Below are 15,216 nucleotides of genomic sequence, written 5' to 3'. Positions count from 1 at the left end.
ATCAAGGTCGATGGAAGGAGGCGGAAGAGCTGGAGGTGCAAGTGATGGAGACTTCGACGAGGGTGCTAGGGGCGGAGCATCCCTCGACGCTAACCAGCATTGCTAACCTAGCGTCGACGTTTTGGGATCAAGGTCGATGGAAGGAGGCAGAAGAGCTGGAGGTGCAAGTGATGGAGACGAGGACGAGAGTGCTAGGGGCGGAGCATCCCTCGACGCTAACTAGCATTGCTAACCTAGCGTTGACGTTTTGGGATCAAGGTCGATGGAAGGAGGCGGAAGAGCTAGATGTGCAAGTGATAGAGACGAGGACGAGGGTGCTGGGGGCGGAGCATCCCGACACGCTGACCAGCATTGCTAACCTGGCGTCGACGTACCGGAATCAAGGTCGATGGAAGGAGGCGGAAGAGCTGGAGGTGCAAGTGATGGAGACGAGGACGAGGGTGCTGGGGGCGGAGCATCCTGACACGCTGACCAGCATGGCCAACCTAGCCTACACGCTAAAAGACCAAAACCGCGATGACGAAGCTACACAGTTGATGACTTCCTGCATGGAAACAATGGGAAAGGTACTCGGTCCTTCGCACCCTGACACCCAAAGCGCAGCGAATACTCTGGTGGCATGGCTAAGCACGGGCAGTGACACTGGCTTAGATCAAGAGGTCCAAAGTGCTCACCGTATGCCAGGAGCATGGGTCGAATGATGTGGTAGAGGGTAGAGGTGATTGTTGAGTATGAGCGTCGTCGCGGATTTTATCATATGCTGTATAAGGCTTGAGCAGATTTGAAACGCACGACTGCACTGCTATAAAACATGGCTAGTGTGATTCGTCTTGCAGCTGTGACCAACCCTTCACTTCAAAGTCAATTGTTGTTCCGTAAGCATATTGTCATGTCACGAGAAAGAGCACTCAGATTTTACGGTATCGCAAATACGGTGAGGAACAAGTTCGAGCTATGATTCGCCAACTGAACAAAAATGTGACCATGCTCTCGTAGGTAAAGCGTGACCCATTCTTTCCTTGGCTTTTGTCCAGAAAGTTGCAATGTGTCCGCCGGGGTAGGTACGTTTCGGGAAGTTCTGTATTGGCGGCGGCCAATTATCTCTCAAGACGACGTTGATGCTGGCAGACCACCTCCTTGCGCGACTCGAAACGCTCCATTCACATCATTATCTGCATTCAGGCATCACTCCCCGAAACTTCCTCTCACTGGTTTCGGTCTGACGCTTCTCCACCGCCCGTGATCCGATGGCTGTGCGGATCCTGCTCCTCAGAGCCTGAAAGTTCCTCGCGCGTATGTGGTTTGCACCCTGAGATATGCGAGTATCAACGTCCATTAAGGAGGTTGTAAGCGTCTCGGTCATGGACGTGCATGTGGACACAGGCCATCTGACATGGTTGACAGCAGAATCTGCATGCGATGAACTAGAGGCCTTGGGCTACATGTTGGTGGATTTTGCAAAGGGGAAACTCTCCTGGCAACATATCCGAACCCAAGGCGTAAGGGAGGGCGACCACCTGACCCTGCGTATCTTGCTTCTGATGGAAACGACCAGTGCTGAGGAACTCTGCGCAGGCCTCCCTGCCGAGTTCGCAAAGTATATGAGGTATGTGCACGGCTCGAAAGAGAGACACCAGCCTGATTATCGCTACCTGCAAAAACTCTCCAGCAATTTTTTCGGACGGCAGGTCTTTGAGAACGACAATATCTTCAATTGGACGGAACTGGAGTTCCTCCGGCTGGAAGCGATCGCCGAGGCCGAGGCATCAGCAATATCGGGCATTGTCGACGGAAATTGTGGAAGTGTTGCGGTGCAGTGTGACATTGCAGCCAAGGAGGTCTCTTCCGGGCCCTGTCAGACTGCCTGAGCATTCGGAGTTGAGGAACGTCAGGCGTGAGCTCCAGATTTCATGCCGCGAAACATGAGCCAAAGCCGGTCGAGTCCTGAAGAGGTCGACGTGTTGTGAGAGATGCAAAGCATTGGAGGGGGATTCTTGGATGGACTGATTGATGGATGGATGGAGGGAGGTGGCTCTCTGAACTCTCGGCCTCCCGTGCGATGACAGTGGCTTTCTGAGGGAAGCCGACGAGACACGAGATTGGCTCAACAAACCGTGATGTATCGCTTGGGCTGATTCATTCAAAGCCATTGAAGACCAACTTTGGCTGTATTGAAAATGAAGCCTCGCTGGCCGCTTGACAGTTGCGACTCCAGCCAGCTAAAAGCTGCAGAGCGACGTAGAATTAATGGTGAGGCCGCCGTCCACCAATGGTAGACATCCACCTTGCAAGAATCCTTGGCGGTGTTGTCCATCTCAGCCTGATCATTTATCATCGTCATGCGACTGACATCGCTTGTGAGCTCTCGCAGCAGCCTCTTTATCTTTGTCTTCTTCCTCCCTTCCTTCTTGAAAACCACCGTTCCATCTGGATTTCCCCTTCTTTGCCGGGTTTCATCGAATCTTGTTGTTGGCTGGTCCGTTGTTCGTTGCCGCTTGTCGTTGTTTCTCGCAATCACGTACGATCGATGATAGTTCTCATAATTAATCCCTTCTCAAGTCGACTCTTCCTCTAGGAAACCTAACGGCCACAAAAGGCGCCCTATCACACAAAATGGCCATGATGACGGTATATGAGGTCCAGTACAAGCGTCTTCCCGCCTTCCATGCCGCCATCTATATACACCGGGACCAAAAAGGCGGCTTGATGTACCACGCCGTCGGCTCCCACACCGCTGGATTCCGGTACGAAGCATGTGGATGCGAGCGGCCCGAGAAGTCCAGGAGCTTGTACAAGATGTGGCCGAGGGGGAAAGTAGCACGGGAGGACCTGCCACGCGTCGACATGATTTGTCAGAATGTGCCCATTCCTTGCATCCGAACAGTGTCTGGAGTGCGAATGGAGCGAGATTGCCGCCATTGGGTGTACCAGGCGCTCGGTGACTTGCGGGCCGCAGGAGTTCTCCAGGAGATCGGCCAGACAAAGTGATGGTGGCGGACTGGAGTGGTCGAGGACCCGGCGTGAAACGACGATGAGAACTGTCACCATCCAATTTCATTTTCCAGCATGAGCAGCCAGGCGTACTCGTTCGGATATGGGTCCAAGAATTTGCCTACCCAATGGTGCCAGTCGTCCTCAAACCACCCACACGCCATGATTGCCTGAGCATATTCCCAATAGCTCGGGTACCAACCTGCACACTCCCAGTCCAGAAGGACAATCTCGATTCCAGTCTTTGGCTTGGCTTTGATCATGACATTCTTGGGTTGCAGGTCGCCGTGTGTGAGAGTCGGAGGGTGGTCACGAAATACCAGTGGAAGGCTGTCCTGATAGAAACCGGCCTTTCCCTCAATGGCCTTCATAGTCCGGCATTTCTTAACGATTGCGCTGTTGAGTTCCGATTCCGTGGCAAAGGGCCCGCGGCGGCTCAGCGGTTCATCTGCATGACCACTCCAAAACAGGGCGTCGCGCAGCGGTCTGTCGTCCAGACTGCAATATCCATTTGGTGATTGGATGGCACGCATTCGAAACAAACATTCCTTGAGGTGATTTGCGACCAGCTTCTTTTCCGGGGGTGTGAGAGTGGGCCATGATGCGTGTAGAGTCTGACCATCCACTCGTTCCATGACGATGAAGTTCTTGCCACAGTCATGATAGATGGCGTAAACACGGGGGACTGGCACTTTGGCATGCTGTTGCACAAATAGCATCATTCGCCCTTCTTCCGGATCAACGCCCTCTCCATATTTGACCACAAAATGAGGACCCACGGTAACGACCTTTGCGGTGAGGCGCTCTGACAAGACAACCCGGGCTCGTTCGATGTCTCGTGTCGTGGGCAGCTTCGCCGGCAACTCTGTCGCGGAGGCATAGTAAGGGATCGATATCGGAAAGGGCTGGTCTCGTGGAACCTCAGGCTTGAGGGTGCGTAGGCGACTGGTGTGTCGGAAGAGGTGCGAGGACCGCCGGCAAAATTGGAGAAGCAGGGTCGCAGGGAGCAGCACCAGCAGGACAATCCGAGAGGGTAGACTTCTCGCTTCCATCATGGCCATCATGGGTGTGCTCGAAACACAGCAATACCGCCCACAAGCCCATCGACTCCATGTTTGACCCGGAGATGCTCGTACAGGGGCCTTCCTCGAGTCCATGTGACAAGAAATCGATGCAGGTCCCAATTCTCGCCAATCCGTTTGTGGGGGTTCCCGTCCTTGCCGCCCACACTGTCGGGTACCGCCGTTGCAGCCGGCACCAAGTCGCTCACCTTTCCTGGAGCCCCCCAGCGACAGCAGCAGCAGCAACAACCTCGTGAGTATGAAGTGTACCTCAGCAACAATTTGACCATTGCTAGCAAGATCCTCCAGACCCACGGTCACCAGCGGCAACCTTTTCTCCGACTCTTAACCACTCGACAAGCACCATGAGCTGTCTCGCCATTGCCTTTCACAACAATGGCGACCGTGTCATTGCACCCGCGCGAAACCCCGCAAAAATGGCCTCTCTCAAAGCCATGGGTATCGATCCTCTGCAGCTTGACGTCCTCTCAGAAGACTCAGTCAAAGCGGCAGTTCAGGCCACTTCCCAACTGACAGACAATTCGCTCGACATACTAGTCAACAATGCAGGAAAAGGCTGCAGCACTCCGCTGATAGACGCCTCGATATCTGAAATCTCCGGGCTGTTTGAATTGAATACTACATCCGCCCTCCAAGTTGCTCAACTACCCTCAAGACCCTCGACGACGACGAGCCAGCCCCATCATGGTCCGTGCCTATATACTGCTTGTCTCCAAGCCCCTTTGCCGCAGATGCCTATGCCCATACTCTGACCCTCCGTGAGAGAAGAGATCGGCCAATTCAAGAGTGATGTTTACATTAGACGCGTACAGAAACGCGTAGCAGGAAGCTGTAAGAGGTGAAGCAGCAGCAATGCCTTGCCATGCCTTGCAATGGTGCTGACACAATCCATGACCTCTCAAAGTCTCCAGGTGTGTGCGATCGAGCAAATTACCCAAATACCCTCCCGCTAGACCGTCCGTAACGGTCATCGATGAAACCTACTCGGCCGCGACTTTTGACAAATGGGAATAAAGAGAAGAAGAGCGAGAAATACATGTGGAGATTCGAGTTACATTCTACAATTAGGCGGCTGCACTCACTTCGTCCGGACAGAGACAGTACACACCGACTTCCGCGACGCGATACAGGAGCGCATTTCATCGAAATACGTAGTCGAGTCTAGCCGTCCCTCAGTCATAAATTTCCGAACAGGTGACTGTACCTCTTGCCAATCAAGGCAAACGAGTGGGGACCATGTTGCGAATTCATTGCTGGATATACACAACTTCGGATGAAGCGGTGGGTGTCTCGGTCAAGGAATGTGGGAAGCACGATCGATCATTGACCAGCCTAAAAGAACCAAAGGACAGCAGGCTACTGGTCCGGTTCACAGAACAGTGAGTGATCGTCACGCAAGATCATACCCTTGATACGGAACTCCAGGAAGACTCAATCGATTATGAGTCTACGTTCCCTTGATCAGGGGCGGGAGATAAACATACGGCGGACACACTGGATGCAATGCCTGTAAGACGAAGGAAACAACAGGAATGAAGACGCTTGTCTTCTCGAATCCCCTACGCCAAGGGGATCAGGTTGCTTTCCAAGTCTTTTGCGGGATCGCTAGCAGTCGAGCGTGCGAGATTCCCCCTTTCCCGTTCTCGTTGGGGTGACGGCCAACTTCACCTGTGGTTGGGCTGGTATGGTAAGTGATGGGCACACGAAACCCGAAGCATTCTACACAATCAATGGACCATGGGTCGTTATTGCTAGTGTGTGCCGTGTCGCTATCCTAGATTGAGATTGCTTGTTCACCCGCACAAGATTCTGTTACGCACCCCCCCCCCCCAGTGGACCATTTAGCCCCGGCATAACGAGCAAATATGAGTGATATCGTATGTACAGATATGACTCGGCTTATTCCAAGGAATGGCAAGGTCTGAGTTGTTCAAAAACTCATCGTCACTGTCGCCTGGATGCGGGAACGTTTATCGAGGCACCAGGGGGAAACCCGAGCCCTCAGCAGCGGGCAGACAATCAGCAGGCAGGTCAGAGAGCATTGTGAGATAAGCGAATCAGGCGAAGATAAGCGTATGGGAGGCGCATTATTGCTTGTTGTTCCTACAAATGCCCCAGCGTTATTACCACAACGGTGGTAGGCGTCCACGGCATCTTTGGCATAGAGATCACGTGGCATCAGAATCAAATCAGGGTTGGAGATAGTTAACGCGAGAGGCAGTCTTTGACAAAGGCATCAAGGCGAAAGGGTGAAGCTGGCCTGTGTGTGTGTGTGCGCCATAGCGGGTAGTGTCTTGTCTCGCTCTTCTCACCCGGGTCCTTTGTGCTCGGGAGTTGTGCTTGGGAGTTGTCCGTGGGAGAGACTACAGCCTGATAGCGTGGAGGGATCCGAAGAGACAATTGCCTAAACAAGTAAAATTTGAATCTGCTCTCTCAGCGGTGCGCCAAAATGCCGGGTATTCATTTTGTTAGTCGATCCGAAGTTGTGATAATGGTGGAGGGTTACATGGCGTCGCGTGGCGAGTCGGTAAGAGGCAGTTAGGCAATGCTAAGGGCGAGTGAGGCTAATTGCTAGGCAGTGATGGCCCCAGGACTTCCAGGGCGGAAGAGGCTCCAGGCCGGTAAGCAGCCTCCCTACCTGGGTACCCAAGGGCCTCAATACGCCTGGAGCAACGAGTAATAGGCACCTGCCTCGCCAGGCCTAGGACTATGCCATGCACGGGACCTTTCCTCTCCTCCTCCTCCTCCTCCTCCTCCTCCTCTTCCTCTCGCCACCATCTTGACCATGGGCTCGACTTTAGGTTCAGGCCACCACCACCTATTCAAACGCCACGACTTTCCTTCCACTACAAGAGCCCTTGAGCCCCTGCAAATCACTTCCACGAGAATTCCAAAAGTTGTCACCATAAAAGTAGCGGTCAGCGGGCGGGCATCTGGCCCTCAATGGCCAAGCTGCGCTAAACGCCTCCGCGGCGCGCCGGTCGTTGCCTATGCATCCCTAATTGACGTTGGGGCTGTGCCCTCATTGGTTTTGCACCATCATGTTCGGAAGTCTGAAAGTTGTCCTGGCATCCTGTCAACTGCTTCAAGCATTCTACCAACGTTCTCTGCACGCTGCTCCGTGGGAGGGCTGGGACAACCGAGGATGGCCCTCAGCTCGACAGGCTATGGCTGAATGGTACGATGTGCTTCCATGCAGTTGATCCTCTGCACGGATGATCACTGACAAACTAAGAGCACCGTGGCTGGGGGAATGAGGCTGTCAGGCCCGATCAATTGATGGCCTCGCCCATCGTAACCCAGACACGCGGCTCGGTAAACTGATCCCTGTGTAACCCTCAAATCCCCTTGACGCTACTCCCTACAGCATCCCATCCACGACGTTGATGAGCCAACCCCGAACCAAGGCCATTCCATGACAAAGCCCCAGGCGAGCTGAATGAACCACCTGGACCCCCAGATCATCCTGGCCCTGGACCTTCCCAGCAAGTGAGGCGCATGGGCCTCCCACGTCCAAGTCCCAACAGGGCCGAAATCCCTGTGACTGACACTGTGACTGTTTTACATCTCGGATTCCAAAACCCCACATTCATCATCATTACACCAGCCAAAGCAGGGAGCGTGCAGCGTGCTTGATTGCTTTCACAGTTTCCGAACGTGTGGCATACGCTAAGCTGCGCGGGATGACACTTGGAGGGGCGCAAAAAGGAAAGCAGGTTCACGTTCTTGGGGGGAGGGGGAAAATAGAGAAAGGGTCAAGATCCCTGTTGAGAAACGGGGCTTGCAGCTGCGCCTGTGTTTACTACTGCCAGCACGGTGAGGACGGTGACCACGCTCGACGAGTGGTGATGTCAAGGCTATGCGGCAAGTGCAGCATTCCCAGTCCTAGCCGAAAGAATACGGGCAGGGAGAGGCAGTGTATGTGTGTAAGGGGATACGAGATCGAAAGCAGACGATGCAGTTGGAGCAGCATCGTCAGAGGCCAGATGGAAGAAGCGATCAGAGGAGCAAAGGCCGGAGCTTCTACTTCACTCACCGGGCTCTGGCATACTTGAGCCTTGCCTGCTTCCCATCCTGAGCCTATCAATCCCTTCCTTCAGTCATCGCCTGCGTGCTTCCCAGTCTGTCTTCCCCCCAATATACCCACTTGCATTCTTCCCCATCACCAGTCTCTATTGCAATATCAAATCACCAGTCCGCTATTCTTCTCGCCTGTCTCGTTCTAGGCTGTGTGCGAAACCAACTCGTCTGGACCGTCAAAGGTGCGTGATAGGATCCCTCTGGTGCCTCTCTCGCTCAGGACAATTTCTGATTTGATCGTCCCACTAATCTCCCTAGGATACCATGGTTAACGGCGCAGGATCCGAATACTTAAGCCGTTGCGTCCTCGTCGTACTATTGACCTGGATCTTCGCACGCGGCAGGTCCTATAGCTTGCCGCACCGCCTGACATTCGCATTCATCACTCCTTTCAACATCGCATGGATCCAAGAGGCCCTGAATGCGCACATTGTCGGCCGAAACCTGCGCTGGATTGAAGTTTTCCAGCAAGCCTCTCACCTCCGCGGGCTCCTTGATGATCCTGAGTACGAGGACAGCCACAGCAAATCATGGACCATACGTTTCAATTGGCTGATGAACGCGGCCATTATCTACGTCGGGGCAACCTCGCAACCCATAACCAGGAACTGTCTGCAGCCTCGGCCGCTGCCAGTGGCGGCAATGTCTCGATGGTTTTCTGAGTACTTCGGTATCCCGTTCACCATCCAGGACCTCGAATACCACATCACACGCTGGGTCATCATGCTCTCAAGCGCGGCTGGAGAGGTGCAGGACAGGCTGGACCCGTCTGCTCCTAGGGTGGAGGGGAACATGGCCAGATATCTAGGGGTGCCCTTGTCTCCTTTGGCGCCATATATTGCACAACAACTGTGTGGCCCATTCAGAGTTTTCCACGAAGAAGTCGTGCAGTGGTATCCGCCTCGTGTGTGGGAGAACCGTCTCACGCCCATGTCGCCATTCGACACTAGCACAGACTTGGATTTCCACTCTGGCGTAGACACCACCGACCACTATCTCCCGTCTGGTCTATGCGTGAGACAGTTCATACCCAGGCACGAACGGCGGGACTTGCCGGTCATTATGTGGTTCGCGGGGGGAGGTTGGATGCTTGGAGACATATCGGGAGACAACAATGTACTCAGTCAGATTGCGGCTCGTAAGTCTTTCCTCCTCCCGCACGCGTCCGTGTCATGACATTCCTGCAGGTTGTGGATGCCGAGTTTTCACTGGTGCCTACCGCCGGCAGGAGTTCCCCATTCCACATGACGACGCCATGGTGATGGCAGACTGGGTCAAGAATCGAGTGGGAAGGAAAGAGGTGGTCATTGCTGGCGTATCATCGTAAGGCGTGCTGACCTCGGGTTTGACATCGACTTTGCTGATTTGGATATCACCAGGGGCGGGAATCTGGCCGCTGCCACCGCATTGGCATGGTCGGCGGCACAACGCCCTCCAGCGGGCCTGCTCCTCGTCGCTCCCAGCTTGGACAACACGTCCGAGTGCGAGGAACGATGGCGGCCAAACTGGGACGCTCCCTGGCTGACTCCCGCCACCATGCGGTTTTTTCAGGATCGGTGCTTCCGGAGCCCCGGGGACAGGTCCAGGGAGAATTGGAGGGCCAGTCCCATCTACGCCGACCAGCGGACCATCGAGTCCACCCGGGCCTTCCCGACCAAGGTCGTGGCCATGGCCGGCGACATCTTACGTCGAGAAAGCGAAGACTTCGTGGCCCGCCTGGAGGCGGCGAGTTGTCAAGCCACTCTGAGCATCTTTCCCCATGGCCACACCGGCTTGTTGATGCAGGGTCTCGTGGGGACGGCCTTGCTCGACGAGATGATCGATTGGATCAGGCTCCGAACAAGCAAGCACACCAATTGAGGGCGCGGCAAGCGGCAAGCGGCAAGCGGCAAGCGACAAGCGGAACGAATCCAGGCGAAATTTTGGGGTCAAAAGGTTTCTTGGGACGAGGCGAAGATGCTCGAGGTGCTATGTTTTCAGAGGACGCTTGCTATCTCGAGGGAAATGAATACTGGGCCAGTGGTTTTTTTTTTGAATTTTTTTTTTTGATAGGTACTCTACACAATAATGCCGGCAACTTTGCTTTTGAACCCCAGCGAAGGAGACACGATCAGATTTGGGGTGACTGCTCGACTGCTCGACTCCTCGACTACTCCGTTTCCGTATGTCCCTTTGTATTCAGGCAGTTGCAGAGAAAGGAGTCCTCCTCTCTGTCCATCTGGGGTCCCTCGATGTTGCAGATGTCCCCGTCCGACCTTGCCGTCAGGCTGGACTCGGCCGTCAACGGTGTTAGTGTGTGTGTGTGTGTGTGTGTTGGAACCCGTGAGCAGTGCCTCCCGGTAGCGACGTGGCGTTGATAGCGGAACCAGGCTACCTAGACCTAACTCGATAGTGGTGGCGGTAGCGGTCGTCGTCGTCGTTGTCGTCGTCGTCTCCTTGACAAAGAGGATGAACCCATCGAGCGAGTGTCCTTGCTTCGGTGACGAGCCTGTGACACAGCTGGCTGCCTGCCTGACTACCCACCTAGAAATCTACATAGCTACCCAGCACGCAGGTAGGTGATTCAAACTCTGTTGTACCTGTACCTGTACCTGTACCTCGTAAATTGGGGCTCTCTACTCGTACTCGGTATGCCTACTTGGACCAATGTAGTTTAGTCTCTCTGCCGCCATCAGTATCGTCCAACAGCCACCAAGAGCCAGGATTTCCTCGCCGGTTGTTTTTCGGGGGGTTGGGGTGGGTGGAGGAGAGGAAGGGTTAGAGGGGGAGAAGAGGGGGGGGGGCAACAAACGAGCAAACAGGCGAGCGAGCAAACTAACGAGCAAACTAACAAACAAGCAAGCAAGCAAGCACCATGAAACAAGTCGAGATCGAGCCTCTTGACTCCCTACCCAACCCATCAGCCTGATACCAAGGACCAAGTTAGTTGTGACGCAAAAAGAAGGGGTTTGGTCGTTGGCTTTTGGATATAAGATGTACTCCGTACCTCTATGTGAGATACTGGATGCTGAACCCCGGAAGCTATAGTTGGTAATAGTACAATAAAGAGAGAGAGAAAGATAGAGATGAAACTTTTTGCCCCTTGGTACGCAAGGCGGGTTTTGTTGATTCACAAAGTTAATGAAAACTTCCCGATGTTGTGCCCTAGTCATGGTTCCAAGTGCCCCAAGTCATACGCCCCGCTTTGGTTTCTCGTTCCTCGTCGTCAATCCAGGCCGTCCCATCATTCCCAGCATCAAGTGAAATGGAAAGGGAAAGAAAAAAGGGGGAAAGAGAAAGTGATTGAAGCCAAAATAGAAATGCCCGAAAATAATGACCGCCAATGCCGAATGAAAGCCTCGCTGGAGGTGTTGTGGCTGGTCGGTGGTGTCCATGTGAATGTCCATATCGATGTCCGTGCCCATGTCGTCTGTCAGTCTGTCGCTGTGTCGATCGATTGTGTGGGTGTGTCGTGAAGGTCGTAAGTCGTACAAGAGGTTCAACCACCCCCTACCCTGGCGTGAGAGGGCAAGAAGGGGTTAGGAAAGAGGAAAAAGGAGGAAGAGGAGTTGCTAGCTACAACCTCCGATGGTAATGCCTCGATTGTGTGTGTGTGTTTATTTTCTTCTTCCGCGTTGGTTTCAAAGATTTCGTTATTCGGTTTCTTCTGCCGAGGTGTCATATCATCTCATCCCTTCCGTCGATGGGTCGGTGGATTGTTGGCTGTTGCGTCTAGGTGGCTGTGATATATCGTTCATCATTCATTGACAGTGCGAGGAGACGCCTGTTGACTCTTGAGTCAAAACTGGTTTGTTCCCCATCCCACATCCCTTGTCCCAGTCTAGTCGTCGTACCAGACCTTGCTCCTGGGCTTCTTAATGCGGTGGACGTACCACTTGGCTCGCACCCACTGGTATACGTTGATCGAGGGCACCTGGACGATCTCGACCTGCTTGGGCTGCTGCACGACGAAGCGGCGGAGCAGGAACTCAAAGGGCGTCTGCACGCCCCAGCCGTGGTGCGGGGAGAAGTGGAAGTACCCGGCCCCCATGCACTTGGCCAGGTTGAGCCCGGCGTCATATGCCACCGTCTGCCCATGGTAGTCGGTCATGGTGCCGACCAAGGCAATCAGCCGGCGGCGGCTGTTCTGGTACCGCATCACCGAGTGGAAGGTCGCCGACGACGAGGTGCTGAAGACGAAGATCATGGCGTCGCACTCGGGATAGTCCATGGGGTCCTTGCCCGTCTCGATGATGTCGAGCTCAATCAGCTCGGACTCGACGTTGACCCATTTGCCGTAGTGCACCATGTTTTTGTGCTCCTCAAGGTATTGCCCGAAGAGATACTACAATGTCCCAGCGAACAACACGTCAGTGTGATCATCACCTCCCACCCAACGTGCAGGCCCACCGACCAAAGCGCGGGCTTACCTGATGGATGAGTGTTGTTTTGCCCGCTCCCGGGTCGCCGAACACGCCGACGGTGAACTTCTTGACTCTTCCCGCCATGTCTTCGGCTGGTTCTTGCGGTGAGGGTAATAGGGGGAGATTTCAGGGCTCTGGTCGGAGATCACGGATGGGGACAACTGAACGAATCTTTCTGTGAAAAGAGAAAGAGAAAAAGGAGAGCCGGAGAGGCGGGCATTCTCTCCTCTAAGTAAGGGAGATCACAGTCTGCCAAGGGCCTTGTATTTGTCCCGACACTCACTCAGTCGTTCAACCTCGTAATTCAAGGTGTGCCATCATTGGAGCAATCGGCAGTGTAAGGTTCAATGGAGGACAGGGTGCCGCATGTAGCAACATAGATCCAAGGCGTCCACAATGGGGAGGGAGCTTCCCACCTTTTTGCATGCATCTAACAAGGGTCTTTTATGGAGTTCGACCCTGAGACACGCGACTGCTGCCACAAGATGCAGAGACGAGGGGCCAACTACCCTGTTGATCATAGAGATATACCGCCATGGGAGGAGGGGTCGCCTGTGCTCAGATCGTACGGTTCACCTCCTTCCGCGAGGCAGATCGGCACCAAAAATCTGGGAAAATAGTGGGGTTGGCCTCGTCTTGTTTATTTTGAGTATAATCTTATGAGTATCTTGCTTTTCCCTCCCCAAGGTGCTGGGAACCAAGTGCACAGATCGGCTGGTAAAAGCAAGAGGTCGGCGATGGAAAAGTTGGGCTCAGGGACTGGCTCAAACAGGAGTAATAGAAGGGGGCAAACGGGACCGGAAAGGTCTACCGGGGGGGAGGAGTATACCAGAGTTTGGATCTGGCAGGCTGTGTGCATAGGTGTCAAAGGTTTCGTTGGGAGGCCGCGGCGTCGTCACTCTCGAAGAGCAGGCAGGGTGTTTTCGAGGCATCTTCCGACAGCTTGACAGCTTGAGCTACGAATAGCAGGCGCAGTTCAAAGAGGAAGGCCGTGGGTATCGAAGGAGAGGGGACAATTGTGGTGGTGCATTTTAGCAGACGACTAGAAAGAATATCCCTAGGTCTGCATGTCTGGCTGGTCCAATGAGATGGGATAACAATATAGGGAGTCAGCAAGGGAGTCCCGCCTCTGCTCACTAGTATGCCGGGGAAGGTCGCGTTTGACGGGTGGCTGAATGAAGTCAAAGTGAGAGAGGGAGAGAAGGGGAGGAAAAGAGAGAGAAAAGACGGATGGGGCGCAGTTTGCGGCCCGCGCCAGCCTTACGACTCCTTCTCCTGCACTCCTCCTCGGACACACCAGCAGCCTGATAGCCTGCCAGCCTGACCTAACTCACCTCATCTCATCCCACCCAGTTCGGCCCACACGCATGCAAATCACCCAAGTCATCCCGCTGGAGGGACAGATGGCTGTGGAACAGAAGGGAGGCGCAGAAACAAGAGAAGGGTAGTTGACAGGTGGTGTTCTTGGTTCAAGCGAGGGGTTTGCCTTTGGACTCACTTTGGCTATGGAGACAATGGAGACCGACGGGCCACGGATGGTGCCTTGCATCGCTTAACTAGCGAGCTGGCTACGACTTGACGAGGCACGCACGGGCCACAAGACTGCTGGAATTGTCCACCAAGCAAGGAGTCTGCCAGCCAACACGGCGTAGTCCATCCCTATAAGACATCAAGCCACCGGATGGTCCATCTGGTACACCCGAAGTTTGCCATGTTCGCAGCTGGAAGCTGTTCAACCACCGACCAAATCTCCACCCCGTCGTGTCGCAGTGTCAGTGTCAGTCAGTGTCGTCTCCATCCTTGCGCCATCCAGCAAATGGGCAAACACTCGGCGCTCTCTGTCTCTCTCCACGGCACCTTTGGGAGATTCCAATGAGCCCTCTCTGCTGCCCCCGTGCGTCCCAATGCGTGCTCAGGTGCTCAAGGATCTTTCGACTGCCCCTGCTCAACTACAGCTTTCTCCTGCGAGACCTCTTCGGAAAGCACCTTTCCCGTCTCAAAAAGAGACTGACAACTGCCCCGGGCGTTTCCTGACACAGGAGTCCGACTCCGAACTGACAGTCTTTGGGGTGCCAGGAACTCAAGCCAGAGCTTCTCGCACCGGGGCAGAAGCTCATTTGAAGGGTACTCGGCTTCCACCACAAGCATGCAGAATACGATCCAATACAGAGGTTCACCAACCGCTCTTCTGGAGCTTTAACTGCCATGGCGAACGCTGATCTATTCACATCGTGAGTTAGCGAATTCCACGCGGGGCATCTAGCGTTGGGACCCTGAGGGCGATCTGTCCCAGGGCTCTTTGAGTTGGGAACAGGGCCCTGACGGGTACATCCAAACCGGCCCTAGAGGCTCGAGTGGAGGCAATCCCATACCTAGGCGAAAGTGAAAAAAAATAGTGCGATGTTCAAAGTCATGGCTGTTTCGGTCGAAATGCATCCTGCATCTGATATTGAACGGCGAATCATCCCCGGGAGCCACCCTGCCTGCCACTTTGCGGGATTTATCGACTCTGTCAGAAGACATGTGCGCCCTGACACCATGAGACAAGGAGGTTGGTCCTCAAGGCGGCTCTGGCAACTCCCAGTTGCTGTCCTCACGACGCGCGTTGCTCAGCAGGTTTCAGGCCAGAAGAAGGGTGAATTGCATGTGGTGTTCGTGAA

General features: G+C 54.3%; 6 protein-coding genes across 7 annotated transcripts in view; 4 read left to right on the top strand and 2 right to left on the bottom strand.

Moving 5' to 3' along the window:
- The window catches only part of PV07_08594 (uncharacterized protein), a gene marked incomplete at its 3' end in the record, with an annotated part of 4,970 nt that extends 3,102 nt beyond the window's left edge, over positions 1-1,868 (top strand). Inside the window, exons 2-3 of the mRNA XM_016395781.1 lie at positions 18-675; positions 1,405-1,868. Coding sequence (XP_016245637.1) covers positions 18-675; positions 1,405-1,868 — 1,122 coding nt within the window. The remainder of the gene's footprint in view (positions 1-17; positions 676-1,404) is intronic.
- PV07_08592 (uncharacterized protein) lies at positions 931-4,132 on the bottom strand. Its single transcript, XM_016395779.1, has one exon. It carries the CDS (start codon positions 4,053-4,055, stop codon positions 3,042-3,044), a length of 1,014 nt encoding a protein of 337 aa, XP_016245635.1. The 5' UTR covers positions 4,056-4,132; the 3' UTR covers positions 931-3,041.
- PV07_08593 (uncharacterized protein) lies at positions 2,362-3,396 on the top strand. Its single transcript, XM_016395780.1, has one exon. It carries the CDS (start codon positions 2,614-2,616, stop codon positions 2,986-2,988), a length of 375 nt encoding a protein of 124 aa, XP_016245636.1. The 5' UTR covers positions 2,362-2,613; the 3' UTR covers positions 2,989-3,396.
- PV07_08591 (uncharacterized protein) lies at positions 4,080-5,900 on the top strand. The gene is made up of 2 exons (XM_016395778.1): positions 4,080-4,911; positions 4,978-5,900. Exon 1 carries the CDS (start codon positions 4,418-4,420, stop codon positions 4,823-4,825), a length of 408 nt encoding a protein of 135 aa, XP_016245634.1. The 5' UTR covers positions 4,080-4,417; the 3' UTR covers positions 4,826-4,911; positions 4,978-5,900.
- Positions 5,901-7,062: 1,162 nt separating this feature from the next.
- PV07_08590 lies at positions 7,063-10,168 on the top strand. Of its 2 annotated transcripts, XM_016395777.1 has the most exons (5): positions 7,063-7,251; positions 7,309-8,335; positions 8,412-9,291; positions 9,341-9,476; positions 9,533-10,168. In XM_016395777.1, the coding sequence occupies exons 3-5, from the start codon at positions 8,418-8,420 to the stop codon at positions 10,011-10,013; spliced, it is 1,491 nt and encodes a 496-aa protein (XP_016245633.1). In that variant the 5' UTR covers positions 7,063-7,251; positions 7,309-8,335; positions 8,412-8,417; the 3' UTR covers positions 10,014-10,168. The 2 variants fall into 2 exon arrangements, with proteins under 2 accessions (XP_016245633.1, XP_016245632.1); XM_016395776.1 differs by having other exon boundaries at positions 7,063-8,335.
- A 999-nt stretch (positions 10,169-11,167) lies between these two features.
- PV07_08589 (uncharacterized protein) lies at positions 11,168-13,747 on the bottom strand. Its single transcript, XM_016395775.1, has 2 exons — positions 12,563-13,747; positions 11,168-12,477 (listed from the first exon to the last, which is right to left on the bottom strand). Exons 1-2 carry the CDS (start codon positions 12,638-12,640, stop codon positions 11,974-11,976), a joined length of 582 nt encoding a protein of 193 aa, XP_016245631.1. The 5' UTR covers positions 12,641-13,747; the 3' UTR covers positions 11,168-11,973.
- Positions 13,748-15,216: the final 1,469 nt, after the last annotated feature.

The sequence above is a fragment of the Cladophialophora immunda genome, assembly GCF_000835495.1.
Source record: "Cladophialophora immunda strain CBS 83496 unplaced genomic scaffold supercont1.5, whole genome shotgun sequence".
NCBI lineage: Eukaryota > Fungi > Ascomycota > Eurotiomycetes > Chaetothyriales > Herpotrichiellaceae > Cladophialophora > Cladophialophora immunda.
Note: the sequence above shows the minus strand (reverse complement) of the source record. Positions and strands in the feature narration are given on the sequence as shown.

Excerpts from the sequence above, each read along its gene's own strand:
- PV07_08593 (XM_016395780.1), top strand. The coding sequence starts at position 2,614 with ATGGCCATGATGACGGTATATGAGGTCCAGTACAAGCGTCTTCCCGCC.
- PV07_08592 (XM_016395779.1), bottom strand. The coding sequence starts at position 4,055 with ATGATGGCCATGATGGAAGCGAGAAGTCTACCCTCTCGGATTGTCCTG.
- PV07_08589 (XM_016395775.1), bottom strand. The coding sequence starts at position 12,640 with ATGGCGGGAAGAGTCAAGAAGTTCACCGTCGGCGTGTTCGGCGACCCG. Across the intron at positions 12,478-12,562 it reads AAACAACACTCATCCATCAG|TATCTCTTCGGGCAATACCT; the intron begins GTAAGCCCGCGC and ends GGGACATTGTAG.
- PV07_08590 (XM_016395777.1), top strand. The coding sequence starts at position 8,418 with ATGGTTAACGGCGCAGGATCCGAATACTTAAGCCGTTGCGTCCTCGTC. Across the intron at positions 9,292-9,340 it reads ACTCAGTCAGATTGCGGCTC|GTTGTGGATGCCGAGTTTTC; the intron begins GTAAGTCTTTCC and ends ACATTCCTGCAG. Across the intron at positions 9,477-9,532 it reads GTCATTGCTGGCGTATCATC|GGGCGGGAATCTGGCCGCTG; the intron begins GTAAGGCGTGCT and ends GGATATCACCAG.
- PV07_08591 (XM_016395778.1), top strand. The coding sequence starts at position 4,418 with ATGAGCTGTCTCGCCATTGCCTTTCACAACAATGGCGACCGTGTCATT.